Source organism: Sarcophilus harrisii, chromosome 1, assembly GCF_902635505.1.
Source record: "Sarcophilus harrisii chromosome 1, mSarHar1.11, whole genome shotgun sequence".
In the NCBI taxonomy this organism is placed as follows: domain Eukaryota; kingdom Metazoa; phylum Chordata; class Mammalia; order Dasyuromorphia; family Dasyuridae; genus Sarcophilus; species Sarcophilus harrisii.
In genome coordinates, this window is record NC_045426.1 from 665,598,279 (window position 1) to 665,625,630 (window position 27,352).

At 55.3% G+C, this 27,352-nt stretch overlaps 1 protein-coding gene across 2 annotated transcripts; it reads left to right on the forward strand.

Moving 5' to 3' along the window:
• Positions 1–27,289, forward strand: MKNK2 (MAPK interacting serine/threonine kinase 2). 2 transcript variants are annotated; one of them, XM_031948121.1, is made up of 14 exons: positions 1–101; positions 936–1,000; positions 7,658–7,745; positions 8,297–8,398; positions 8,624–8,721; positions 14,302–14,381; positions 14,857–14,930; positions 16,577–16,681; positions 16,944–16,999; positions 17,821–17,916; positions 20,989–21,183; positions 21,630–21,794; positions 25,275–25,318; positions 26,513–27,289. In XM_031948121.1, the coding sequence occupies exons 2-14, from the start codon at positions 950–952 to the stop codon at positions 26,766–26,768; spliced, it is 1,410 nt and encodes a 469-aa protein (XP_031803981.1). In that variant the 5' UTR covers positions 1–101; positions 936–949; the 3' UTR covers positions 26,769–27,289. The 2 variants fall into 2 exon arrangements, with proteins under 2 accessions (XP_031803981.1, XP_031803982.1); XM_031948122.1 differs by lacking the exons at positions 1–101; positions 936–1,000 and adding an exon at positions 1,039–1,896.
• The last annotated feature ends 63 nt before the right edge of the window (positions 27,290–27,352 follow it).

The following is a 27,352-nucleotide window of genomic DNA, read 5'->3' on the forward strand; positions in this document are numbered from 1 at the left end:
GCGGCGGCGGCGGCGGCAGCGGCGCTGCGCCCTCAGGCCCGGGCTGGGATACCATCGGCAGCAGCTGCAGCAGCACTGGGGAGCCCCCGGCCTCAGTCCTGGTGAGCGCCCGGGGCCTGGCGAGCGCGGCCGGCCCCCCCCCCCCCCCCCCCCCCCCCCCCCGAACCTTCCTCCTCCTGCCCCTCCCCTTCTTCCCCGTTTCCTGAGCGGAGCCGAGCAGGGAACCCGCCGCCGCCGCCGCTGCCGCTGCCACCCTTGCGGACGGTCTGCACGGCGGCCGCCCGCTGCCCGGCCGGGGAGGAGGGGGCGTGTGCGCGCGTACGTGTGCGCGCGCGGGTCCGAGCGCCGGGGAACCCCTCCGTCAGTCCCAGCCCTGCCGGAGGCGGAGGGGGCGCAGGCGGCGCCCGGAGCCCGTCCCTAGGCTGGGCCGGCGGCGGCGGCGGGAGCAGGAGCTGCAGGAGCGGGAGCTGCAGGAGCAGGAGCTGCAGGAGCTGCAGCCGCGGCTGTGGCGGCGGCGGCGGCAGCGGCAGCTTTTGTTTGGGCCCCAGCTGGCGGAGGGGGAGGGAAGAAGTTGCTTCTGCTTTTACCCTGGGACCGTGTGTGAAGAGGGGGTGGGATCCCAGATGTTCCTTGTGACACTGGCGGAGAGAGGCGGGGGCGGGGCCTGGGGTCGGGACACCGGAGAGGAGGCGGGGCCGGGGGCTCGGGAGAGGGGGAGGGAGACGCCCCCCCTTACACCCGGAGGTGGGGAGAAGCACCCGCTGCGGGTCGCACCGGCATCCTTCCCTTTGTCCCTGCGCCCGCCTCCCTCCCTCCCCCCGCGGGGTCTCCGTCCTGCGGGGCGCTCTGGCCATTGGGACCCCCGCCCCTTTCTCCGCCCCTCCCCCTCACACGGACACTCTCCTTTTCTGCTTGCATTTTCTGGCTCCTGCAAGATCCCGGACAAAAAATGGTGCAGAAGAAAGCAGCTGAACTTGAGGGTTTCCATCGTTCGTTCAAGGTATGGGGCGCGCGCCCTGCTCCGGGGCTGGCGGGGAGGGGCGGGGCTTGGCGGGCTCTCCTTGCCGGAGGGGGGCTGCCCGGAGCCCCGCAGCCGGAGGCTTCCCACACCCCCTGGCCCGACCCCTCCCCTCGGGGAAGAGGAGCCGGCCCGGAGGGGCTGGGAGAGCCCGGCGGAGTTCTCCTCGGGGCTGGCCTCCTCTGGGGAGAGAGGGGCACTATCAGAAAAACGTGGGCCAAGCGCAGCGGGCCCGGCAGGGAGAGGGCATGGCCAGAAGCAGGCCGGGCCTGGCCCCTTCTCTGCCCCGGTGACAGTCCCCTTGCCCTGCCGGGGAGTCCGGGCCGTGGCTGCCGAGAGCGGGGGTGGGTATCAGCCGGGCCTCCCTCCCGCCGGCCCCAGCACGCAAGTGCTTTCGGGAGGCTGTTTTGCAGGCTTGGAGGAGCCCCCTCCTAGGAAGCAAGAACTAGTCTCTAGCAGCGGGCAGACGGTGGGGAGGGGATGAGGGAGAGCCAGCCCAGAGCGGGCGGGAGGGAGGCTTCGGGGCTCCGGGCCCGCTGCCCTCCCCTCTGCACTCGGTGCAAAACTCTTGGAACTCGCCCCTCAGTTTCTCCTCCCGGGGAGATGAGGACCTTAGGGACGGCCAGGCCGGCCCCTTCCTCATCTTAGAAGCGACCTGAGGCCCCCGAGCAAGGGGAAGACTCGTCCCAAACGGCCGGCGCCTGCTGCAGCTCCGGCCGCTCCTCCCGGCGCTTTGGTGGGAGCCCGAGCCTGGCAGTCCTCGGCTCTGAGCGAGCTTTAGCACGAGGAAGGCCCGAGCCAGACCCGCCAGCTGTGTCAGCCCGAGCTCGGCCTCCCTTGTACAGCGGGCATGAGGCCGGGGCCTGCGGGAGCACCAGGTGAGGTGGCTGCGTTTAAGGGTCCGGCAAACCTTCAGGCGCGGAGAATGCCAGCTCTGGCGTCGCCATCTGCCTGGCGCTCATTTTGGATCCTCGGCTTCAAAACCATTTCCTGTCTTGCCAGGAAGCTTTGGGGCTCCCCTACGCTCTCTCGGATTCATGTTAGCTTTCTTTTCGGGTGGGGGGGGGAGCGAGGAGGCCTGCGGTGGGAAGGGGAGGCAGGCTTCCGTCCCCAGCCCTCTGCACCTCCTTTTTCCCAGGACAGAATGATGTCAGCACTTGGGCTTATGTAATGGCCTCATTTGGAGGCCAAATGCTGGCTGAGACAGGCAGGGATGCTCTGTGTGTGTGTGTGTGTGTTGGTGCATGCATCCTGTCAGAGGCTTTGGAAGGGCTGCAGCAAACCTGTAGGTTGGGCGACTGGTTCATCCGGCTGGGAGGGGTCAGTGAGGAGCCTGCAGCTCCTGCCCAGCCCGTGGTCTCCCTGGGCTCTGCTGCTGTGCCCACACTCTGTGCCGGCCAGCCTCCGCATGCTGGGCTGCTTTCTTGCACCGGGGACCGGGTCAGGCTCCCCTCACACGCCCCAGGGCATCACGGGCACAGATTCTCAGCGCTGGGCCCGAGTGCTTTACAAAGGCACAAGCCCTGCACGGCGGGTTTTCCCATGAACAAGGACCCTCTGTGGCGCCTTGCACAGTCCGGGAGAGCTTTGGGACACGCAACTAAGCCACCAGCTCTGCTGGCTTCCCTGGCTCTTGTCTGCCTGCCTCCCCTTCACTGTGTGGAAAAGCCCTTTGTAATTCATCCTCCCACTTCCCTATCGGTTCCACTGGAACTCTGGGTAGACAGGTATGTCCTTTCTCCTGTCTAACCTTTTCCCTTCTTGCTTCCTTCAGTCTGAGCCTATTTCCCCTTTGAACTCCTGAGACTCCTGCTCTTTTCAGACTGCTGTTCAATGGAACAGATTCCTTGGGAGACTTTTGAGGGGGGGCTGATTCTCTGGCTGCCCCTGTGGGGAGGGGGACGGGGGCCTGGGCCAGCTCGGGAGGAGAAGCCCCACTTCAGGCCTAGACCAGAGCAAACACAAATTTCTCGATGGTTCCAGCCTCTTGCCAAGGCCTGCTGACCCTGCTTCCCTGCCAAGCTTGAGTCTGAGGGGTGTTGGCCTTTGGGGCCGGATCTGAGGGGAAGGCCGCTGCCCCCTTCTCAAATGTTAAGAGTTGGGGGAGGGGAGAGACTGCTGGGGCTGCACGCTTCCCCTCCTGGTCTTCTGAGACGTTTAATAGGCTCAGTTGTGACATCCCCCAGTGTTGAAATGCATTGGTCTCTCTGAGAGCCCGTGGTGGGCCCATTGGCCATTGCTCTGGTGTAGGAACCAAGGGAGACCTTGCTTTTTAGAGTAGTTTTTCAAGATTGAATGGGAAGGTGATAGGGTCTCTATTTTACAGGATCATTGATCATTTATGAGGTCATTTATTTTATGAGATAGCCCCCCCCTCCCATGATAAATGCTGGCCGCCTGATCTCCTGCTTTCCTCACCATAAGCCTGTGAGAATGGTGTGATCCCATTATGCAGATGAGCCAACTGAGATCCATAAAGGTTCAAGTGGCTTCTTGCCAGAAGTCATAAAACTGGGAAGAGTTAAAGGCCTGCTGGAGTCTGTTCCTTCTCCCAGTGGAGGGATGGATGGCAGCTTGGCTGGGAAAGAGGATATTGTTGGGTTGGGGGTAGGACCCTTACTGGTTTGGGCCCCACCCACCCCAAGCTACTTTAGTCTGCTACCTCCTCCCTTTCTCCTCCTCCCCCGCTGCTCCCAGGCCTGGCTCTTAGCAACAATCTCTGCCCCTTGGGGGAGTGGGGGTGGGGACGGGGAGCAGCTCTTGAGCAACACTTGTTTTCCACCCCTCCCAGTCCCAGGATTTGACCTCTGAATATTCCCTGGCTGAGGAATCTGTGATAGGCAACTGTCAACATCTGGCCGGTGTGTGTGTGTTTTCCTGGATTAGGTCTGCAAGGGAGTAATAGTAGGAGCCTCTAGTCTTCCAGAAGTTTTTTCCCCTTGGTGATCAGATTATAAATAGAAAGAAAAAATAAAGTACCTTAAAATTTTCAAGAATCTACTACATTTACATTTGCTTCCAAAATTCTCTCCCTACCCCCTTCCGGGAGATTGGGGGGGACAGCTTTCCCATTTCATAGAAGGGAAGTAGAACCAGGGAGGTTCTGAAAGACCAGAGCAGGCCTGACTTTCAGGGGGCTCTCTTGCTCAGGCTTCTCCACACTGATGTGCCAATTGTGAGATGAGAAAAGACTGGCTTAGAGAGTGATTCTGAAGAGCGACGCGGATTTCTCCAGCTCTCATTCCTTTACATTTTACCATAATCCTTTCTGGGGAGGGAGGAGGAAGTAAATAGAATCTGGTGCTGTAAAAAGAGTTAGTTGGGTTTGGCTGCTTCTGTAGAGATCTCTGGCAGATTTCTTCCCCATGGGCCTGAGTTTCCCTATCTATAAAATGAGAAAGTTGGATTGGATGGACCCAAAGGTTCCTTCTGGTTGCATATCAATGATCCATTTTTGTGGTTGAAAAACTGGCTCTCCAGAGGCTGGAGAGGACTTACCTGTGTCCCTGAAGTTGCAAGGGGGTCCAAGTCTCTGTTTAACGTTCTGTCCGTGCTACCTCTACCCCTGCTGGGTAATTCCTGAGGGTCATCCTTTGCACAAACTCTGCAGGGATCATGTTTGCTAAGAGGTCACTTAGGAGAAAGTCAGCTTCAGCCTATTGCCACAGAACAATTAATTGTTCCTTGGAATCTGGAGGGCCTGGATTTGAGCTGTGAGCTGCATGACTCTACTGAGTCCGTTTCCTTGAATCCCAGACCTCATATGGACAAGTCACTTTATCTCTCTGAACCTCAGTTTCTTCATCTGTAAAAAGAGGTGGTTGGATTAGGGGTTGAAAGACCCCTTCCAGCTCTGAATCCGGCATCCTTATCAGTCAGTCAGCTAACATTTATTAAATGTGCCAGGTATTGTGTTAAGTGTTCAGGGTTTAGAGAAAGGCAAAAAGATGATTTCTGACCTCTGAGGTTTACCGTTTGATGGAGGAAATAACATGTAAATACTGATGCATAACTGAGGTATTTTGTATTTGAGGTATGTATATATTTGAGGTAAATTGGAGCCAAGGCGTTAGGAGGGAGGTGGAAAAGCTTTCTTGTAAAAGGTGGGATTTCAGCCGAGACTTGGAAAAAGCCAGGAGGCAGAGATGAAGAGGTAGACATCGCCTATTCTAGACGTGGGATTCGGCTGGTGCAAATGTTGAATCGGGAGGAGTGTCTTAGTCAAAGTAAGAAAAAGGTGTCACTGGATGAAAGAGAACCCGGGGAGAGAAGGAAGGTGGAAGAAGATTGGTAGAAGGCAGAACAGGGCCCGGCTATCTGGAGGGTTTGGCTGCCAGCTGATGTTCTATTTGGAGAGCCACTGAAGCCGAGTTAGTGGGGTGCTGTGGGGAGAAGGAGTAACATGGCCAGGAAGATGAGTTTTTCAGCTAAATAGAGCCTGGAGTGGAGTGGGGAAAGACTTGAGGCAGGGAGAAGAGTCTGAAGGCTATTGGAAGACTCTGGGTATGTACTGATGAGGAGCTGTACCAGTGGCCACAGTGTCAGAGGGGAGAAGGGGCTAGATGGAAAGGATGTTTGATGGAAACCTCAAGACTATGGCCTCTGATTGGACATGGAAATAATGAGAATAATGAGTCAAGGGTGCCTGGGAGGATGGTGGAACCTTTGACAGAAATAAGGAAGAAAAGAAGGCAGGCTTAGGAGGAAAGAGATGGTGAGTTGAATTTTGGACACTGAACCTCAGATTTGAGATGTACGTTTGGCAGTTAGAAATGTAAGGGGTTGGGAGATAAGCTGGATCTGGGAAAATAATCTGAGGAGCATTTGCACAAATGCAGATGAGCAAAATGGAATTGATAATAATTGAATGGTTTTGTCTTCTGCGGGTGACTGAAATTATTTTTCCAGATCTCTGAACTTGACAGACTTGATATAAAATTCTAGTTTAGAAGGAGAGATGGAAGTTTACGCAGTTCTTATTAAAACTTTTTGAGCTAAAGAGATTTCTGGACTCCGGTGTCCTCCTCAGCATGATGATAGCTAATGGAGGGATTTTCTTTTGAGAATACTTGGGGATTGGAGGAGTACAAATCAGGCCACCCTTTCATAGGACTTAGCATTAGCTAAAGACCTGCATAAGTAAGATAAATAAGATGATAAGAGTGGATAGAGCTGTGGGCCTGCAGACAAGAAGTCCTGAATTCAGATTTGGCTTCAGGCACTTAGTTCACTCTGTCACCCTGGACAAGTTACTTAACCTGTCTGCCTCAGTTTCCTCATCTGTAAAATGGGGCACCTACTTCCCAGGGCTGTTGTGAAGCTAATTGAGATAATATCTGTTCGGTGCTTTATAAATCTTAAAGTCCTATATGAGCACCGGCTATTATTATTGTTATTACAGGTGAGTAAATTGAGACCTAAAGGAGGAAGCCCTGCCTTCTGACACAGGTAGCAGTTAAAAGCAGCTTCCCTCAGGATGCTACGGGAGGAGCACAGCACAGGCCCAAGATCCCTACGCCACTGCCATGGGCCATGAGACTCCAACGGAGTCAACTGATTTCCCCTCTAGTGTGTTGTTCCTAGTGGGAATTAAGGAGAATGGAATAAACGGTGTAAAATTTGAGCAGCTTACAGATGCGGCCCAACCCCCTCCTTTTGCAGATAGGGAGGGTGCAGGAATGGCCATGGTGCACATAAGTCTGGGCTCCATTGGAAAAAAGAGCTTGGGACTCTGGACTTCCTTCTGGATCAGGGCCTAGAATGTCTTAGGAGCTAGCACTGGGAATCGCTGTGGAAGTTAGCGGGGCCAGGTTATGGAGGGGGAAATGGATCCAGAAAGGAGAGGAGCTACTTAGGGCCCAGCTGGAGAGAGGAACAAAGCCAGGATTTGAACCCAGCTCCTCTCCACCCAAATGCTGCGCTCTTCTGCCGCTGGCAGCCTCGGCTTGTTGGTTTGATGCTCCCCAGGTACCATAGACAATACTCCTAATCTAGGCCGTGTTGGTTACCCAGGAGACCTGGCAAAAGAGTGGGGAGTGCTGGGTGCGGCCCATCCCCCACTGCTCCTAGCACGTGATTTATAGACTGTGAAGCTGGGACATCCCCTTTGTTTGGGGAAAGATAAAAACATTCCTGTGCTCGTTAATATCTTTGTGCCTATCAGCTGGGCTAGGCTGTTTGGGGGGCCGTTTCCAGGTACTCAGCACCCCGTTCAGGCAGCTGCACCCCAAGCTCTGACCCCACTCCCTTCTTGCCCTTCTGATGGTCCCCCAGTCTTAGGGCCCGGAGCCCTTTGGTGGGGCTGCAGTCATGCTGAAGGAGCCCAACGTGTCCAGATTCCAGTCGAATTCAAGTTCCTGAATTTCCTAATTTTGTCCTTTGAGGATGTGTGGGAATGGAACTGAGGGGGACCTCGGGTTTACCCCTCTGGGATCTGGGCCCCCCATCACTGTGGGGGTCCCTGAGCAGAGAGAGCAGTCTAGAACTGCGGAGGAGAGCGCGGTTTTATGGCTCCTGATCACAGAGAGCGCCCGGGTGCACGGGGCCTGTGGGAGGGGGGGTCGCCGTTTGGGGGGGAAGGGAGAAGTTCTAGGAGACGCCTCTCATAACCTGGACTCCTCCCCCTTCCTCACCTCCCAGGGACAGAATCCTTTTGAGCTGGCCTTCACCGTCAACCAGTCCAACCACCTAGAATCCGTCTTCAATTTTGAGTGCCCGACCCGCCCAGGTAAGCCCTGACGCGCTCGGCTTCTGCCCGTGGGCACCTGGCCCAGTTGGGGGCTTTGAGGGGAGGGCCGGCCCAGGGAGGCGGGGGGCACGGCCGGGGGCGGATGGAGGGGGAGAAGCGGGAGGTCGAGATGGCCAGAGACACCCCCGTCCCACGTCCCCCGTCGCTTTAGCTAGTTCTGATTGGGGAGTCAGAGGGGAGAGTCCTGGAGAAAAGGATTCTTAGCTCTGGAGCTTCGTTATGAGAGCAGATGTCAGCTTCTCTTCCTACCTTCCCTGACCTCGTGGGGAGGGCCTTCTTGTGACTCAGTCCCCGCCTTGCCCCACCCTCTCCTAAAATAGCCGGTGAGTCCCGGGCTCCCCAGGCCCACGGCCGGCCGCGCCGAGTCCCTGGGCCAGGCTCGGGCAGCCCCCAGCCTGGGAGGGAGGCCTTTAAATAGGGCCCCGAGGCGAGGGGGGAGGTTGGGGCTGGGGAGGAGGAGTCCTGACCCACCAGAGCCCGCCGTTTACCTCTGTGCCCCCTGCTGCGGTTGGGGGTGTTGTGTGCCCCAGACATGCCCTCGAGCCAGCCCATCGACATCCCCGACGCCAAGAAGAGGAGCAAGAAGAAGAAGCGCTGCCGGGCCACCGATAGCTTCTCCGGGAGGTTTGAAGGTGGGTCCAGTCAGTCCAGGCAGGGCAGGGTGGACGGATGTCTGTTGGGGCCAAGAATTCTGAGCCGGTGGCGAGAGGGAGGGGAGGGAGGGGGAGGGACTGGGCTAAGGGGCTCCCTGAGAAAGGGAGAGAGGAGAATTTTAAGGAGGTCCTCCCAGCAGCGTCTTTGTCAACAGTCCTCCCAGGCAGCCCGCCGGACCCAGCTCCTTTCTCTCTCTCCCCCAGATGTTTACCAGTTGCAGGACGAAGTGCTGGGGGAGGGAGCCCACGCCCGTGTCCAGACCTGCATCAACCTCATCACCAATAAGGAGTACGCCGTGAAGGTGAGCGGGGGGTGGCTGCGAGCGGGGCCGGTGCCGTGGAGGTCCGGGCGGGAGGGAGGCTGCCACAGGGGGGTCCGTGCCCGAGGAAGCCCACAATCCGGGCCCGAGCTGGGCCCCCGCTGTCCCCAGCACCGGCAATGGCTCCTTCCCAGGCCTCGGTTTCCCATTCTTAAAGTGAGGAGGCCGGACCAGCTCTGGAAGGACTTGGAGTGTCCCAGACTTCAGTCCTGCCTCTTTGTGGGGGCCAGAAGTGGCCACGCTCCCCCAGGGGCAGCATTTCGGGGGCAAGGAGCTCCGTTCTTAGTGAGGGGGCCGCCCTTGAGAGGCCGTTTGTCAGGCCCGCTGCAGCTGCGGGGAGTGGGGTCAGGGGAGGGGAAAGGCCCAGATTCCACCCAGACAGGGAAAAGGAGCCTCAAAATCCTTCAGTGACCAGGGGGAGGCCTAGGCTGTGAGCCCCACACCCACTGGCCCGGCCAGGCTCCTGCCCCTTTGCTGGGAATCCAGGTCATTGTCCAGGCCTTTATGCCCAAGGGTGGCTTCCCCAGCCTCCCTGGCCCTCTCTAGTGATAGCTGGCCAGCCTTGGCGGGGAGTCAGCAGGGGCCGGACCTCCCGGGGGAGCCCCCCGCCGGCCAGGGTCCGCTTCTCTCCTTTCTCTTTGCCTCTCCCTCATCCTCACCCAACTCCTTCTCTCTGCATTCCCCCATCTCTCTCTCTGGCTCTCTCATGCTTTCTCCCTTTCTCTCTGACTCTCTTCTCTTTCTGTGTCTTTTTCTCTCCTTTTCTCTGTCTATCCTCTTTCTCTCTTTGGGTCTCTGTCTCTCTCCTTCTTTTTGTCTCTGTTCTCTTTTTCTCTCTCTCCTCTCCCTCTGTTCTCTTTTTTCTCTCTCTCCTTTCTGTGTCTCTTTCTTTCCTTTCTCTGTTTTTTGTTCTCTTTTTCTCGATCCCTTTCTCTTTCTGTCTTTCTGTGTTCTCTTTTTCTTTTTTTTTTTTTAAATTTAATAGCCTTTTATTTACAGGATATATACATGGGTAACTTTACAGCATTAACAATTGCCAAACCTCTTGTTCCAATTTTTCACCTCTTACCCCCCCACCCCCCCCCCTAAATGGCAGGATGACCAGTAGATGTTAAATATATTAGAATATAACTTAGATACATAATAAGTATACTTGACCAAAACATTATTTTGCTGTACAAAAAGAATCAGACTCTGAATTATTGTACAATTAGCTTGTGAAGGAAATCAAAAATGCAGGTGTGCATAAATATAGGGGATTGGGAATTCAATGTAATGGTTTTTAGTCATCTCCCAGAGTTTTTTTTCTGGGCATAGCTAGTTCAGTTCATTACTGCTCCATTAGAAATGATTTGGTTGATCTCGTTGCTGAGGATGGCCTGATCCATCAGAACTGGTCATCATATAGTATTGTTGTTGAAGTATATAATGATCTCCTGGTCCTGCTCATTTCACTCAGCATCAGTTCGTGTAAGTCTCTCCAGGCCTTTCTGAAATCATCCTGTTGGTCATTTCTTACAGAACAGTAATATTCCATAATTTTCATATACCACAATTTATTCAACCATTCTCCAACTGATGGACATCCATTCAGTTTCCAGTTTTTAGCCACTACAAAAAGGGCTGCCACAAACATTCGTGCACATACAGGTCCCTTTCCCTTCTTTATAATCTCTTTGGGATATAATCCCAGTAGTATGTGTTCTCTTTTTCTCTCTCTCCCCCTCATTATCCCTTTTTTCTCTGTCTCCATCTTTCTCCTCCTTTATCTTTCTCTCTATTCTTTTTCTCTGTCCTCTTTTGTCTCTCCTGTCTTTCTTTTCTCTCTTTCTCTCTCTACTTTTCTCTGTCTCTCCTCTCTCTCCTCTCTGTTCTCTTTTTTTTCCCTCTCCTCCTTTCTCTCTCGGTCTCCCTATCTCTTCTTTATTTCTGTCTTTCTGTGTTCTCTTTCTTCTCCTTTCTCCCTCATGTCTCTCTCCGTGTCTCCCCTATTTCTCTTTTCTCTTTTGATACTTCCTCTCCCTCTCCTTTTTTCTTTCTACATCTCCTCTCTTCCCATCCCATATCTCATGAACAATCTCATGCCTGTGAGGCAGGAGTGGGGAGCAGTGAAGCTAGATTCCCTGGGGAGTCTTTTGGACTCCTGAGTGGCAAAGAGCCTGGTGGGTCCCCCCCAAGCCTTGACCGTAAGGGGCAGCTAGGTGGTACAGTGGTAGAGTTCTGGGCCTGGACTCAGGAAGATCTGACTTAAAATTCTGCCTCACTTAATAGCGGTGTGACTCTGATCAAGTCACTTAATCACTTTCGGCCTCAGTCTCCTCAGCTGTAAAATGGGAATCATGATAGCTCCACCTCCCAAGTTTGTTGTGAAGATGAAATCGGCTTTAAAGCACTTTAACATGGTCCCTGAGGCACATAGTAAGTGCTTTATAATGTTAGCTGTTATTTGATCACAGTTATTAATAAATCTAGTGTCCATGGATCCCAGAAAAGCAGCATTTCTTAAGAGTCAAATTAGGACATACAGGCCTCCTTAGGGATGAGAAAGGATGGAATTTGGCCAAATGTCACAAGGTGCGTGAGCAACAGGTACTCACTGAACCTAAAACTTTAGACCCGATGCTCTTTGTCTTTCTGTAGTAGCTGAAAATGGGGACCTTGAAGGTCAGGTCCTCCACTCAGATCTGGGGAATACTTTGTTCCTTTGGGGTCTGAAGAAATAGGTTTTCTGTGAATGCTGGAAATGGGCACAGCTCTTACTAGACTGGCTGTCGATTTGACTACTTTGAATCTCATTGAGATGGTGACATAGCAGAGTGGGTAAACTGAGGAAGAGAGGAGAAGCTAGGTGCTCAGAAGTCATGAAATATGGTTTGCCAACTTGGCTAATCTCCAAATCTGTACCTGCTCTGTGTCATTCCCCAATCCTGAGGTAATGGGGAATTTATTTTGAGCCTCTTCGCATAGTAATTGACTGGAGAAACGTTCCCATTGGGTGGGTTGAGAATGCCAGGGGAGGCCTCTAAGCAAGAACCTCTGGGGAGTCTTGGACTGCTGGGGTCCGATGCTTTGCAGATGGCCCTCCCTGCAGAGCATGGGCCATTCTCTCTCCCACGCCCCCTGAGTGGGGATGGGGGAGGATCAGCTGTTCTGCCTCCAGGTGGTTCTGAGGAAGGCCTGGCACACAAGGGCATGACGATTGGCCGGGCTCGGGGAGGATTCCCAGGAACGGGAAGGGGATGGCCCCTCACAGCCCCTGCCTTCCCCGCTCCCCATGGCTTCTTTCGGAACCTCCCTAGACTAGCTGCATTTTAAAACCAGCCTGAAAACCCTGTCTGCGGCTGTGGCACATATGGGGCAGAATGGAAAGTGGCTGCAAAGCAGCCGTCCCTTAGTTTGGGCTGGTGTCCGGCCATCCTTCTCCCTCCCTCTGTGCCCTTTTACCGAGCCTGGGCACGAAGCCACCATCACTTGTCCCCCCTCGCACTCACACGCAGACTAACAAAGAGAAGGGACAGCTGGGGCACCTTTCTGGGCACCCTCTGCTCCGTTCTCCGAAGGGGAGCAAGGGCAGAGGCTGGAATTCCTCCGCCTTTTTTTGGTCCCCCTTTTGTAGCCAGAATCGCCTCCCCGAGGCTCTGGCTCCGCTTTTTCTCAGGGGCCACCTTGACAGAGGCGGGGGGGGGGGTGCAGGGTGGGAGCCGCCAGAGACAGCATCCGGGCAGGGAGGAGGGAGTCGCGCCAGGGTCGGTCCCTTTAAGCCGCTTTCTTGTCGGGGAGCTGGCCAAGGGATTGGGGCCGGGCTGCTCCCCCACCTCCTCTTGTCTATTGGTCGGAGAGATTGACTTCTCCGGGGGCGGGGTAGCGTAGGACAGCTGGAGGACGGCAGCTGTGGGGTGAGCGCTCTCTGGGGAGCTTTCTCTCCCCGGCAGGCCCTGCGATGAAAGGAACAATGCTTCCTTTGCCAAGTCCCCGTCAGGGCTAGATTTCTTTCTCTTCCCAGAACCCCCCCACCCCCCATCTGTTTCAAGATGGATGACCCATGTTGGGGGAGGGGGTGTAGAGAGCTCTTTCAGGGAAGGGGGATGAGAGGCTTCCCCGCCCCGTGGTGAGTGGCCCACCATTGGAGAGACCAAGAGGTAGCGCATTTCTCCCTCCCGGCCCCCCAGGAAAATGCATGCTCGTGTTTCTCTGTAGGAAGTCTCCGTGCTAGGGGTGAGGAGCCCGAGGGAGTCGGGTCCCCGCGGGCTGATTGCACTTTGTCCAGGAGGTGGACGGAAGGAGGGGGACAAGGGGCTGCCTCTGGCTTGTGGACAGGGGAGGAAGGTCAGGCTCTGGGACTGATTAGCTCTCGAGGAGCCTGTCCAGCTGTGTGGGGCTTTGGGGGCCCCGGTGGCTGGGGGCGGGGGGCAGGCGGCCCCACGGTCGGCTTCTGCCTGGAGCGGAGCTTTCTGGGCCGCTAGAACACTCCTTCCTGCCCCCGGCCTCTCAGGGCTGCTCGCCCCAAGCGCTGCCTCAGTTTCCTCACGGTCTCCCAGCCATCGCACTGAGAATCGGGAAGGACCGCAGGGAGAGGCGCCCTCACAGGGGCTCCAGTTCCTGGGATCGTTTTGAGGGAAAGGTTACGCACATGGCTGGAGAGAGTTCCCAGTCGTTCAGCCAGAGTAGCCTCTCTCTTTCTGAAGCGCGTGGCCCGGAGCCGCTCCGGGAAGCAGGGCGCCTGTGTCGGCTCGTTTTACAGATGAGAAAACTGAGCCTTAGAAGTGAGATTCAGTTCAACAAGCGTTTACTGCCGGGTCCAGCCCAGCTCTAGCCTGGGGATGGGAGGGCAAACAACAACTTGCTCAGGCACACGGTCGGTGTCAGAGCCAGGACTGAAGCCTCATAATGAGGTTTAATGTAATAACACTGTACATTGTTATACAGTCGTAATAAAGGATACTGTGTGTCAGACAACCGAGTCAAACACTTTACAGTCAGGTCCTCCTGACGGCCCTGGAGGCGGGTGGTGCTGCTGCCATCCCCAGTTACGTAGCTCAGCCAGCATCGCCGGCCAGGGTGGGCCCCTGACTCCAGGCCAAGGTGGCTCCACCAGCTCCCAGGCTCCTGCCTCCCCAGCGGGGGGCTTTTCCCACAGCACCTCTCCGGGGGCTTGGTGTGGGTCCCCTAGGGAACAGTGCCGTAGCTGGGGTTTCTTTATCTAACTCAGAATGATAACGACCCACAATGCGTCCCATTCTCTCCCCACTTCCAAAGGAAGAAGAGAGGCTGGCGGATGGAGCAGGGCTAGCTCTGGGGGTTCGCCCTCCCCCGTTTAGGCTCGCCCTTGCCCACTTCCTCCTCGGGTATCTCCCCTGGCCCAGGACCCCGATTTTTCCGAAGGGATAGTCCCCTTTTCTGGGAGACTTATATTTTAATAGAGAATTCTAGACAAAAAATACTCGCATTTCATGCCCGGAGAGAGCAGCCAGTCTGGGGGCCCTTCTGCCTCTGAAGCCCCCAGCTCCTGACTGTCCTGGGGTCCTTGGCTCAGTGAGTGCCACCGGCCTGGCTCTCTTTCAGATCATCGAGAAGCGCCTGGGCCACATAAGGAGTCGGGTGTTTCGGGAGGTAGAGATGCTGTACCAGTGCCAGGGACATCGGTAATGAATCCTTCCTTCTCCCCGCGCCCTCGGCCCCCGCTTTCTGCCTCAGCCCTCGCCTTTGCCCTGCAGCCACGGCGGCATTTCTACCCTTGCCCAGGGATATTGTCTAATGGAGGGCATTTTGACAGGCAGGAGCATCTCTTCTCCCTGTCCCAGCCCCAGCTCCCGGGCTGCAGCCTCTTCCCCTAAACTGGCTGTCAGTCAGTTCTTGTAGAGATGGGTCAGGCTGGAAATGGGAGCTCGTTCCAGCAAATATCCATGTTATAGTCCTACAGAAGGGTGCCTGAGGATTGTTTTTCTGAGGAAGTTGGGGATCCAGGGATCTGGGATCTGGGGTTAGCCCTTCTTGCCCCTGAAGGTGGCAATTCAGGTCCTCCTTCAAGGGCAAGGGCTGCCCACATGAGTTAGGAATGAGGGCGGTTGATGACTAAAGCGCCTTCCCTTGTCACCTCCTTCCTTTCCCCCTCCCCAGAAATGTCCTTGAACTGATAGAGTTCTTCGAAGAAGAGGAGAGATTCTACTTGGTGTTTGAGAAGATGCGGGGTGGTAAGTACTGGGGGATTCTCTCTGAGGCTGTCCCGTGCTCCCTTTGACCCCTGTGGGATATTTTCACTCCCTTCCTCCTCCTTCCCCCCCCCCCCTAATTCCTGACATGAAAGACCCAGGTTAAAAAAAAAAGATGGTTAAAGTCCATGAAATCTTCAAGGAGAGTAGAGGATTTTTGAGAGAACATTCTTCCACATGGGCAAAAAGTCCTATAAATAACTCAGAAGTGATTTTTTTAAAAGAAGTTGGTACTGGACCTAGGATTTCATTAGTCTGGGACAGTGGTTCTCAAGCTTTTTGGCCTTAGGAGCCTTTTACCCCCTTGAAGATTATCAAGGATCCCTCCCCTTTCTTTTCCTCCTCCCCACCAAGAGTTTTTGTTTTCATGGGGGTCTCTTAGTATTAGAAAAATCGTTTTAATTTTGGTGAATCCTCTGAAAGCCCTCCCCCACATGGAGAACAACTGTTTTAGAGAGACGAGAGTGTCAAACACTCAGCCCCCAAGACTCCCGAATGAGGCCCAATGAGGGAAAATGCCATTTGGTAATAATTAACAAAATAAATAGGAATAGAATAAAACAGAGATGATATTACATTTTAAAATTGAGACAGCGTGTGGTGTCCGGGGATCCTTGTACTACTTGGTGCTTAGTGGCCCCATTCCCCTTTGGGTTTGATGCTCCAGGCCTAAGGTACTGAGGGAATGGCCGGCACCTTTTGGGGTATCTCAGAGCAAAGTGGTTTTTGTTCGGGTAAGAGAGGGGTTAGGCTGGAAGTGGGAGCCAGTTCCGGTGGGGGTCAGAGAACTAGCCGGGCGACAGGCGTGTAAAAGAGCGGCTAAGGGTTGTTTTCTGTGGGAGATAGCGGGTGTTGGATTGCAAGGGACCTTGGGGAACATCTAGACAAGTCATGCCCATGAGTATGTTATTAAGTGCTTTCTGTGTACCAGCCTGGGCAGGGCGACTGGGATACAAAAAAAGGTAAAATCAGTGTCTGGCCTGGGGAGCTTGTATTCTTATGGGAGGGACGGCTTATAAAGGACTGGTAGTTACCTGGTATCTTGTACTTTCCCTAGGGGGAGAATGGGATGGGGAGGTTTCCTGAAGTGTGGGGTTGGGGAGGGGGATTTCAGCTGAATCTTGGAAGGAGGAGCCAACTAGTCTCAGAGTCCTTCCTTCCTGTACCCAAGCTGGGGCTCTGGAGACCTCCCGGGAGGAGAGGCCTGTTGCGGGGAGGCTCTCCTGAGGTCGAGCCCAAGCTTGGCTCCTTGCCCCTTCTTGCTTCCCTCCATGGGAGCGGAGTTGGGAGACGGGTGGGTGGGCACCCACCGGCACATCTTGGGGGCCAGAGACAGGGTCTCCATGGCGATGATAACTCCCCCGGAATGTGGGGGAGGCAGGCTTGGGCACCTTTCTGGGCAGCATCCCTAGCCAAAGTTAGTTATAGTGGAAAGAGCACTAAACTCGGTGTCAGAGGGGAGCGCTTTTGAGTCCCAAGACCCTTGTGCACTGGGTGACTCCTGTGTAAAACTGCTCGTTCTCTGAGCCTTGGTTCCTCCACTGGCTCATCTCTTTCCAGGGTTCTGGGGGGGGGGAGCTGGCCCTCCCCCTGACTGTGCCTTTCCCCCTCTGCCCTTCCCTCGGCAGGCTCCATCCTCTCTCATATCCATCAGCGACGTCATTTCAACGAGCTAGAGGCCAGCATGGTGGTCCAGGACATTGCCAGCGCCCTTGACTTCTTGCACAATAAAGGTGGGCAATGTCGGGGTCCCAGGGGAGAGAGGCGGAGGATTAGGCCCGAAGCCTGGCTCCGACTCCCTCCCATCCCCTCTCTCCTGCCTGATTCCCCTCCATACACCAGCTGGATAGCTCTCTGGCCAGCTGAGACCCCCCTCCCCACCCCCTAAGGACCCTTGGGGCCCTCTGGCCCTGCCCCCCCCCCCCACTCCTTAAGGTATTTCTCCAATGCTCTCCCCCCTCTTGACCTTGCTTCTCCTGTCTGGCTTCCCCCCAGGGATTGCACACAGGGATCTTAAACCTGAAAACATCCTCTGTGAAAATCCTGACCAGGTGAGGAGAGCTCCTGGGAGGAGTGGCTGAGGGCCTGGGGGGAGGGGAGCCGAGCTGGAAGGCCCGCAGCCATCCCCTGGTCCTAGGGCCTTCAAGGAGGGACGGATCCCTTCTCAGAATATCCCCTTTCTCTACTGCATACATAGAAAGCAGAGAATTACAAATGAGACTGAAATATATTTGTGAAGAGAAATTTAATAAGTTTTAAAAAAGCATTTCAAAAACAGATATTAAAAAATACAAGTTCACAGATACCCTGAAATCTCCCAGTGGACCCTCTGGAGGGTGTGGACCCCTCGGGTAGTGCCCCTGATGTGGTTCCCCCACCTTATTTCATGGAGGTGAACGCTCGAGCTCAGAGCAGTGAGGAGGCTCGAATATAGGGGCTCCCTGTCCTGTGCTCTTTCCACTATAACACTGCAGCTGGCTCACGGTGTGAGGGCTCTGGGGGTGACGGCCATTCCGAGGACCCCGTGTGAAAGTGCTCTCCCTCCAAGGGATTCCGGGCCGAGACAGGGCAGAGTGTGCTGCCCATGGCCACGGGGAAAAGGAGAGGCTCTGCAGTGGCCCCTGCTGGGGGAGTGTGAGGGACTGGCCCCCTCCTCCGCCCCTGGGCTCCCTGGGCCCGGCCCCTCTCCCTGGCCAGGGGAAGGGCAGTGATTTAGGAGGAGAAATGAGACCATGGGGAGCCTGACCCTGGCTGTCCAGCCCTGGGCCAAGCTTGGATCCCTGTAACTTCAGAATGATGGGACCTGTGGGCCCTCCCCGGGCCCCCCGCGCTTCGCCCACCCATCTGTCTTCCACCCCCCACCCTTCTGCAGGTTTCTCCAGTCAAGATCTGCGACTTTGACCTTGGCAGCGGCATTAAGCTCAATGGTGACTGTTCTCCCATCTCCACCCCGGAGCTGCTCACGCCGGTAAGTGCTCGATGTGGCGCGGGGAGGGGTGGGGGCAGTGAGAGCTGGGTGCTGGGCTCGGCCAGGCCTGTGACACTTGGGCTGATGAGTTGGGCCCCGGGTGCCCAGAGCTGGGCCGGGAGGCCCCCCCCGGCCGTGCCTCGGTTTCCCCCCTTGCCCTGGAGTCGCAGGGGCTTCTGCAGAGTCGGGACCGAGGAGGCAGGTTCTTTCAGACCTGCACGGCTGGGCCCGGGCCGGGCGACCCCGAGTTTTCAGGGAGGGATCAGTATTCAGTGGGAGCCCGCGGGCATCCTCTGCTCTCCGGGACTGGGACGTGCCTGCCCCCGTGGGCCCCAGAGTTACATAACCCCCCATTCCTGGTCGGCCTGGAGCAGAGCCCGGCAGCAGGGGAGGAGTTGCAGGGACAGAGCTTAGGGCTCGCCTTAGCAACAGTGGCTCTGATTGGGTGGTGGGGTGGGGCCCGGCGCTCAGGGCGCCCAGAAATGGGTCAGGCGAGGCTCGGGCCAAGGAGAGAGGAGGGGCTTCGAGGCGCCGGGGTACCCCGGCTGCACTTACGTGTGCTGGAGATGGGCCGGGCTTGGAGGAGGCGGGAGGCTTGGACCCCTCTGCCGGCCCTGGGTCCCCGGGACTGGGGGCAGTGCCAGGACCACACCCCGGCCCCTTCGGGCCCCTCCTACCCAAGGCCTTTGTCAAAACCAGGGTCTGGGGTCCTGCGCTCCACCCCTCCTCCCCCAAAGCCAGTGACCTTCGACCTAACCTCCAGGAGTAACAGCAGGGGAGCAGCCCTTGAGAGTTCCCAGCCGCCGCCTTGCCAGCCTGTGTCTCTCCCTTTCCCCAAAGATTTGTTGGGGGCACCCCCTGCTCCTGCTTCTCGGGGCGGTTCCGGCCCCTGACCAGCAGCCTTGCTTGCAGAGCTGTCAGAGACTGGCCCGGTCATCCCCCGCCCACAGGGTGTTGGGGGGAGCTAACCTGCAGAGGCGGCCCCCCCCCCCCCCCACGGCAGAACCCTTGGCTGGGAGCCCGGTCTGGGCGGGGAAGGAGCTGATGCAACCGGGCGCTGCCGGGTGGGGAAGGTGAGGCTCCCAGCTGGGGCTCAGGCAGCCCCCACCCCCCGGGCTGCTGGGCCTGGCATCTCGGGCAGCCTTCCCCTCTCCAGCACAAAGTTGGGCTTTGTCTTGCAGAGCAGGGGGCCCGGCCCCCCTTCCCCATTAAGCTTCCTGTCTCTGGTGCTCCGAGGGCCTCCCTCTGCCCCTCCCCCACGGCTCTGGGGAGGCTGGAAAGTCCCCTGGCTGGCCAGCACCGGCTCTGGGCCTTAACCCTTTCTGTACCTGTGGCCGCCAGTGGGAGGGGCTTCCAGCCGCTCACCCGTCTGTAAGGGGGACAGCCGAGGGCCCAGAACGGCGTCCAGCTAGAGGCAGGAGAAAGTGGGAGGCGACCATCCAAGAAGCTAGGGAGGGAGCACTGAGGGGGCGTGGGGACCCGCCGAAGGGCCACAGGTGGTGTGACAGGGCCGGCCTCTCACTGTGAAGTGCTGCTGATGCTGAAGGGGGAGAGGAGCCGGGCTAAACGCAGTCCTGCTGCCGAGCCGCCATCTGGCTTCATCCCCCCACTCCCAAGGCAGGCCCTCGCGGACAGGACGCTGAGGGCCGGGACCTGCGGCTTCCTTGGCCGGGGTCACGCAGCCAGTAAGTGTCCGAGGCTGCAGGGCCAGTGCTCTGATCACCGCACCACCCTTGCCCTCCCCCTGCCCTGGCTCCTGCGGGACCCCTACCTCCCCCTCTTCTCTCACCCCCTGGCAAGGACAAGGGAAAAGGCCTGTGCCAGCTTGCAGGCTCCTGGTGCCCCAGGGGCTGAAGAAGGGGGAGGGAAGGAAGGACGTTGAAGGCCGGGAAGAAGGGGTCTTTGAGTCTTTGGCTGGTGCAGGGGAAGGGAAGGGGCTGGCACACAGTGCTGCCCGTGGGGAGTGGGGAGAGCCAGAACTGAGCTTGGGACTCCTCAGCGTGGAGCACACGGCTCGGGCCCCGGTGCAGGGTCGTCGGTGGGTTTGGGCCCTCGCGGGGGGAGTCCCTCACTGCTGGGATGGGGTTAGCACGTCTTTCTGGCCCCACGGGGGGGGTTGCCATGTCCAGAGCTCCGGCCACACTCCTATGGGACCACAGCCACTGGGAATCCGGACTCTGGGCAGACCCGGGTGGGGGTGGGGCTCGGATGAAAGCGGATTTGCCAGACGGGAGGTCCCAGCGTGGAGAGTTGGGAGGGACCTTGGCGGCCTCCTGTTTGCTGGGCGGTCCACGGGCATCGTTAGCCAGGCGTGCTTGAGATGGGTACGGGACGAGGAAAGGGAGGTTCAACCAGTCAGTGAGTCACTCCACAAGTATCCACCAAGCTGAGAGACCCGATTCCAAACCGGGTCTCAGACTCTCGGTAGGCCTGTGACCCCGAGCAAACCACTTAACCCCCGGCTGCCTTAGTTTCCTCATCTGTAAAATGGGGTTAATAATAGCACCTCCCTCCTAGGATTGTCATCATCAATTAAAAAAAAGACAACGTGGACACCGTGTGTGCGCCAGCTGCTGTTGTCTTATTTGGGATCATAAAGCTGAGGAGGTTAGATGAGAAATCCTTTCCAAGTTCTTCCCAGGTGGGAAGTGGAGGAGAAACGGCATTTCCCACGGCCCACACCTCCTGGGCCCGGCCTTCGGGGCTTTAGCCGGACCAGCCACCCAGCCAGCTGTTTGCTAAAAACCTGGGTCCCTGCTGTTGGCCATGGCGCCTTTCCTCAATCTCCTCCTCCCTTTTCTTTCCATTTCTCTTGGTTGTTTTTAGTTGCCATCTCCTCTGAGAAGTCCTCCCTGACTGTCCCCTTGCTTTGTCCCCAGCAGAATGTGGACCCTTCTAGGACAAGAGGTGGTCTAGGGACCCCAAAGCCCATGTTTGCAGTAGGGTGCAAACCCGTTTTGCTGCCTGAGAGAGCCCTCTGCAGGGCTGCAGGGACGGACCCCCCTTGTTGCCTGTGCCCAGCACAGGGCTCGGCCCCCCAGATCCCTCATAACCCTCCCTCCTCCCTCCCAGTGTGGCTCTGCAGAGTACATGGCCCCGGAGGTGGTGGAAGCTTTCAATGAGGAGGCGACCATCTACGACAAGCGATGTGACCTGTGGAGCCTCGGGGTCATCCTCTACATCCTGCTCAGCGGCTACCCGCCCTTCGTGGGCCATTGCGGCAGCGATTGCGGCTGGGACCGGGGAGAAGCTTGCCACACCTGCCAGGTGAGGGCCCCGGGCTGTGCCTTTCCTGGGACCCCAACCACTAAGCTCACAGGGTGCGCAGGAGGAGGGAATCAGCCCCTTGTAGCTTTTCTTTTCCTACCCTCATTCCCCAGATGTTGTCCTTTGGGACTAGGCAGAAATCTGTGGTCCCGGCTCTCTGGAAGCCCTTCAGCTACTTGACAGAATGCTGGCCCTGGAAGGGCCCTCTGACATGTAGAGAGACCCTGAGAAGCCCCCGGACTTGTTCACCGACTGGACACAGCCCACCAGTCAGGGAGGGGACAGACCCACACCTCCCTGCTGTGCGCTCAGGGGTGTTTCCCCCACTGCTCCCCCAAGATTTCTCTTCCCCCAGAGAGACAGAATGTCCCAACCTCTCTCGGGTCTGCAGCGGGAGTGCAAATCAGGGAGCGGGCTCTTAATTCTTGGCTAATTCCTCCCCCCAGAACATGCTTTTTGAGAGCATCCAGGCAGGCAAGTACGAGTTCCCTGACAAGGACTGGGCCCATATCTCCTTTGGAGCCAAAGACCTCATCTCCAAGCTGCTTGTCCGGGATGCCAAGAAGCGGCTGAGTGCGGCCCAGGTCCTGCAGCACCCCTGGGTGCAGGGGGTAAGTGTCCCGGGGCTGGGGTGTGGCCCATCTGCTCCCTAGGCTTCAGTGCTCTGAAACCTAAAGGGGACGAGGAAAAGGGGATGGCTTCGGGTCTTACCCAAGGTCACCTCGGATTCCAAACGCTATTAGAACAGGAAGAGACCTTTTCAGCTGAAGACACAGTTCCTGAGAGATTGTGCTTGATGACAAAACTTGGGAAAATCAGAATAATTGAGAACCATGAATTTAGTATGACTTAGAAATGGAAATAGTAACTCCAACCTTTTGTTTAGAGAAGTTCTAAGGTTACAGTAGCCCTCTGAGGTTGGAGGGAAAAGTGTCCCCATTTTACAGACAAGACTCTTATCCTGTGGTTATAAAGTTGCTGAGAAGTCAGATCCAGACTTCCACGGGCGCCGGCCGAGGCTTCTCCCACAATTTTGTGCCAACTCTTAAGCTCTGAAGTGGAAGGTTCTCTCCTGTCCCTTTTACTTCTCAGATTAGGAGTCTGAGGCCCCGTGAAGCCCGAGCTTGTCAGGGAGTAGATAGATGGGGGTCGCTCTGTTTAATTGGGCAAACGATGATTGGCTTGGGGGAGGGGGAAGAGAGGTTCTACAGCATCTCCGTTGTCATGGGGTTTGTTCCTCCTTGTTTGCATTTTGTCCCTCCCTGGAAGAAGGGCGCTCTTTGAGAGCGGGGCCATTGTTCTGCCTTCTGTTTGCCGGCATGAGCAGGCGCCAAGCACAGAAGAAGCGCTTGGCGGACTCGAATTTTGCTTCTGTTGTGGGGGCTACAGGAGGCAGAGGAACAATGGTGCCGGGCGGAGAGTGCTGGGAGTCGGAGTTGGCGCTTTCAGACTCACACACAAAGTGTCACAGAGGAAGATGGGGGTGGGAGGTGGGGGAGCACAGAACCTTCTCGGAAGGTTTTTACAGATGTAAGGAAACACCTGAATGGGAAGGGACCTCAAGCTATCCAGTGGAGCCCATACCTGGTCAAGAGTTTCGTCTAAGAAATAATCCTCCAGACCTTGCCCAATGGCCTGTCATGGGAAGAAGTTTCCCAGAGACTCCCATCCACTTTGGGGAGCTGCAATTATTAAGAAATCATTAAGCTTGGCAGTCTCCCCCACCCCCACCCCCATCGCCCTTCCGTCTGTGGGTGCTGGAAGAAGGGCCACCCCAAAGGCTAGTTCGGTCCTGGACTGCACAAGAGTGGGACAGACAGACTGTAGCAGATACAGAGCACCCACCCAGTCTATACTTCTTAAAGATTAAGGGATCCTTAAGGGAGGTCAGCTTCATTGTGTCTTGGACCCTTTTGGCAAGTCTGCTTGCTAAAGCCTCCTCAGGATAATGTTCTTAAACACATAAAATATGGCCAAGGCCCGACTCTCAAATCCAATGGTCTGGGTAGTTAGAGAATTCAGACAGAAGAGAAGCTCGCTTGATAACAGTGCCCTCTCTGAAGTAGAGAGAGCAGACAGAGGGGGAAGAGAGCACGAGGGAGGTCTCCTGGGCCTAGAAGCCTGAGAGGCCCGCTGCCCTAGGCCGCCTCTGAACAACAGGTCCACAGTCTTGATGTAGCAATGGTTCTCCCTTCCACCAAACATGTTTAGCCCCTGCCGTGTGCCAGGGGCCACTGGGGAGGAGAAGGCTCAGTCCCTCTGATAAAGGTCTGTTTGGGGGAGATAAGACATGTGTGCACAGAAGAACTAATATTCTTAGGCTGTGTTTGCTCAGGGCTGAAGGAGTGGGGGGTATAGATAGTCCTGGAGGTGTTTGTGAGATTGGGAGACCAGGGCCTGGTGAAGGTTGGCTAAGGGGATCCGGTGACTTGAGTTGGACCTTGGAATGGAAAGGGAAAAGGGAGAAAGGATGATGGTTCTGCCTAGTGACCTCACTCAGACTGTGGATAATGGAGCAGGCTGGTCTTAGAATGGCTCATGGGCCATTTTTAAAAACTTCTTGTTGAAGGAAAGAGTAGATGGATGAAGTTGGAGTAGATGAGAAGGCACCAAAGCTTGTCCTAAAGTCTGCTTTAGTGAATGAGAAGGATCCATAGTGATGAGAGATTTGAGCTGCAAGTTTTCTTAGTCAAATCCAACTCTGCCGAAACTGAGGCCCCAGGTGATTATATATGTGACCTGGAGGTCACACACCTGAATGTCTGAGGTAGTATTCAAATTTGGGTCTTCCTGAATTCAAGTGTATCGACTCTTCATCCAAGTAGAGTAATTTTACAAAGAAGGAAATGGGCTCAAGTCACAAAATAGATAATATGTGTTAAAGATGGGCTTTATTGGACAAAATGGAGGCTGCCTTTCTAAAAGGAGGTCTTTAAAAAAGAAAAAAAAGGGAATGTATATGTTGAAAAATAGATTACACATCACCCTCACCTGAATATGGGGGCAGGGCCAACCAACATTGAGATGGACATTGGTGTGTAAATGGGCGCTTCTCAAATCCTTGAAATTATTTCCGTTACACATTCTTATTGCAATTTTAGTTGTTTTTCTGGACCTTGTGTCTTTGGAAGCTTGTCTCTGGTTCCTGCCCTGGCTATCTTGTCAGTCCAAGCTGGTGGAAAAGTTGCTTAATGTCTTCATCTGTCACATAAATCCTGAATGAGTAGTTCAGTGATTTTAACTTAAATCTTGCAACAGATGTGATTTATTCCTTGTGTCCCTGGAAAAGGTGCTTAGTCTCCACATCTGAGTTTCTTCATCTCTCCTCCTCTTTAAAGAGGAGATTGAACTAGATGATCCCTTTAAGATGCCTCCTGGGTCTAAAATTCTATGAATCCAAAATATACCTGGTTCCAGAAATGTCAGGAAGTTCTGCCATGGTGGGGTGGGGGAGGGAGGAGTATACCTCGTTTCCCTACAACCTGATGACTTTAATTCTTTAAGTGGGCCTAGTAACTTAGCTGCTTTCTAAATTGTTTTCCAGTCCATTTTCTCATTGAATTCCCAGCACACCCTCGGAGGTAGGTGGTGAAGTCACAGGGTCTTCACCTCCCAGGTGATGAGGGGCTGATTCCCAGCATGTCTTAGCAACAAAAGTCATAACCTTTATGATTCAGAGTGCTTTGTAACTGTCGCTTTATTTACTTCTCTTATCCCCATTTTACAGATGAGGGAAATGAGAGAGTAAAAGGAAGGTATTTGTCTACCAACTACTAAATGGGATTAGAACTTGTTCTTGGCCAAAACTTTGGCTGCTATTCTCACTGGGGCTCTATGGGGGCTTTCTGTGACTCCCTAAGGAAAATTCCCCCTCCCTAGTTTGGTATTGAAGGCAGCTGGGTCTTTGGATTACAGATTCAAGGAGGACATGGGGCACAACCGCTTCCCCACTGGCTCTGCTTCCTGTGGGTGTGGGTGTGGAAGCACCATAACCGGTTAAAGCAGCTCCTCCAGCTTCAGCACTTAGCGAGACTCTAAGCTGGCCCCCAGCCTGGCCCAGGACTAACGAAAGGTCTGTGTTCTCTTTGCAGTGTGCTCCGGATAACACCTTCCCCACTCCAATCATCCTGCAGAGGTGAGACATCTCCCTGACTCCCTGTCTTTTCAGTGTGGCTCTAGGCTAGGCAAGGGAAGGCCATTCTTGGTTTGGGGACAGAAGGTGTTGAGTGGTGCAGCGCTGGTCTTTAAAAGGTTTCGTCCTGGTTAGATTGGAGCCTTCCAATTTCTCTCTTAAACTGTGGGTCTCAATCCCATTGAGAGTCTTATACCTGAATGTGGAAGTCATGAAATTGTAATCTGGTATCAATAAGTGTTTGATTTCTATACTTGTTCTATATAATCACACAACCCAGAGTCATGTAAAAATTCCTCAGGTGGAAAGGGGTCATGAGTGGAAAAAGTTAAAGAAGGCCTGGGCTTGGGGGCTTTGGCCATTGATTATTGCTGTTGGCCAGTTTAGCCCAGTGGTTTAGCTCCCTGGAATCTCAGTGTGGAGTGCAGCTGTATAGAATTGTGGCTTCCAACTTGTTATCTGGCCTCACATCTTGGGCCCCCGATCCTAGACTCCTTTTTTGATATATTAGATGGGGTTTTAAAAAAAAAAAAACACATTATTTTCCCCAATTACATGTAAACATGATTTTGGGGGGTATGTTGAATTTTTTTTTTTAACATTTCTTTATGAATCATGTTGGGAGAGAAAAAGTCAGAACAAAAGGGAAAAACCACAAGAGGAAAAAGGAAAAAAAGTCAATATAGCATGTGTTGGTTTGTGTTCAGTCTCCATAGTTCTCTCTCTGGATGCTGATGGCATTTTCCATCCAAGTGTATTGGGATTGCTTGGATCACTGAAACACTGAAAGGAACCAAGTCTTTCGTAGTTGATCACTGCCCAATCTTGTTATTATTACTGTATACACTATATTCCGGTTCCCATAAATCTTTCCCAGGCCTTTCTAAAACCAGCCTGTCCATCATTGTGTTTTTTTAGATCAGGGATATTCCAGGACTTTAATGTACCCCAAACTCATTCCCAATTGATGGCATCCGCTCATTTCCCGCAAACGCTTTTGTACTGGGGATTTGTCCCTGGCTGGGATTTCGCCCCCGCTGACCCCTCCCCGCGTTCGGAGGAAGGGTGGTGTGGGAGCCGCCGCCGATTTCTCCCAAAGCCCATCCTTCTGCCCTGAGAAACGCCCCAGTCCTGGCCATGGGAGCCACTGGCGTGGGGGGCCGGCTTTAACCGTCCCGCCTCCTTCTGTGCCCCCAGAAACAGCAGTGCCAAAGAACTCACCTCCTTCGCGGCCGAGGCCATCGCCGTGAACCGCCAGCTGGCCCAGCGCGAAGAAGACGAGGAGGAAGAGAACCGACCGATCGTCATCAAAGCTACCTCATGTTCCATGCAGCTGTCGCCGCCGTCCAAGTCCAAGCTGGCGCAGCGGCGGCAGAAGGCCAGCCTGTCCAAGGCCCCGCCAGCGCCGCAGCACCTGGTCAGCCCCCTGGTCCTGGTCAGCGACCGCATGTAACGGCCCGCCAGGGCCCCTCCGGCCCCTCCTGCGCGCCCATCCGTCGAGGTTTGCCGGGGTCGGGTTTGGTTTTTAAGCTGTCGCCAGCCGTCGATCACTCCCTCCTCTGGCTGGTTTCCAGGGAGTTCAGCTGACCTTGGGAGTAGTTTTTTTTTATAAACATTTTTTAAGTGGTCTAATGGTATTTACCAACGAAGCAAGAAAGCGGCGCGCTCCCGGGCGTGGGGCGCACTGATTGTTGGGGTCCTTGTTTGTTGTGAGGGTTCCCTCCCTTCCTACGCCAAAGGATGCGCTGTCACTCAGCCTGCCCCTAACTGTGAAAGACGGCCAGTCAGTCGTGGGAAAAGTCGTGGTCCCCCGCCCCACCCCGCCCTCGCTCCCCTCCCCCCGAGCGCCAAGAATCGGCTCAGGAGGAAGGCCTGCGGCCTCCCCCCATAAGCTTTTACGTCTTCCAGAGCAGGTGAAGGGTCCCTGGGGTGGGGGGGAGGGGGCGCGCTCCTCCCTCCCCCCACATATGTGCATACTTCCTATATATGTATATACATATGCATTTGATACATATGCGTATGTATATATATGTATGT

Coding starts and splice junctions, on each gene's coding strand:
- MKNK2 (XM_031948121.1), top strand. CDS start 950: ATGGTGCAGAAGAAAGCAGCTGAACTTGAGGGTTTCCATCGTTCGTTC. Junction 16,682..16,943: donor TGACTTCTTGCACAATAAAG/GTGGGCAATGTC, acceptor GCTTCCCCCCAG/GGATTGCACACAGGGATCTT. Junction 17,917..20,988: donor CCCCGGAGCTGCTCACGCCG/GTAAGTGCTCGA, acceptor CCTCCCTCCCAG/TGTGGCTCTGCAGAGTACAT.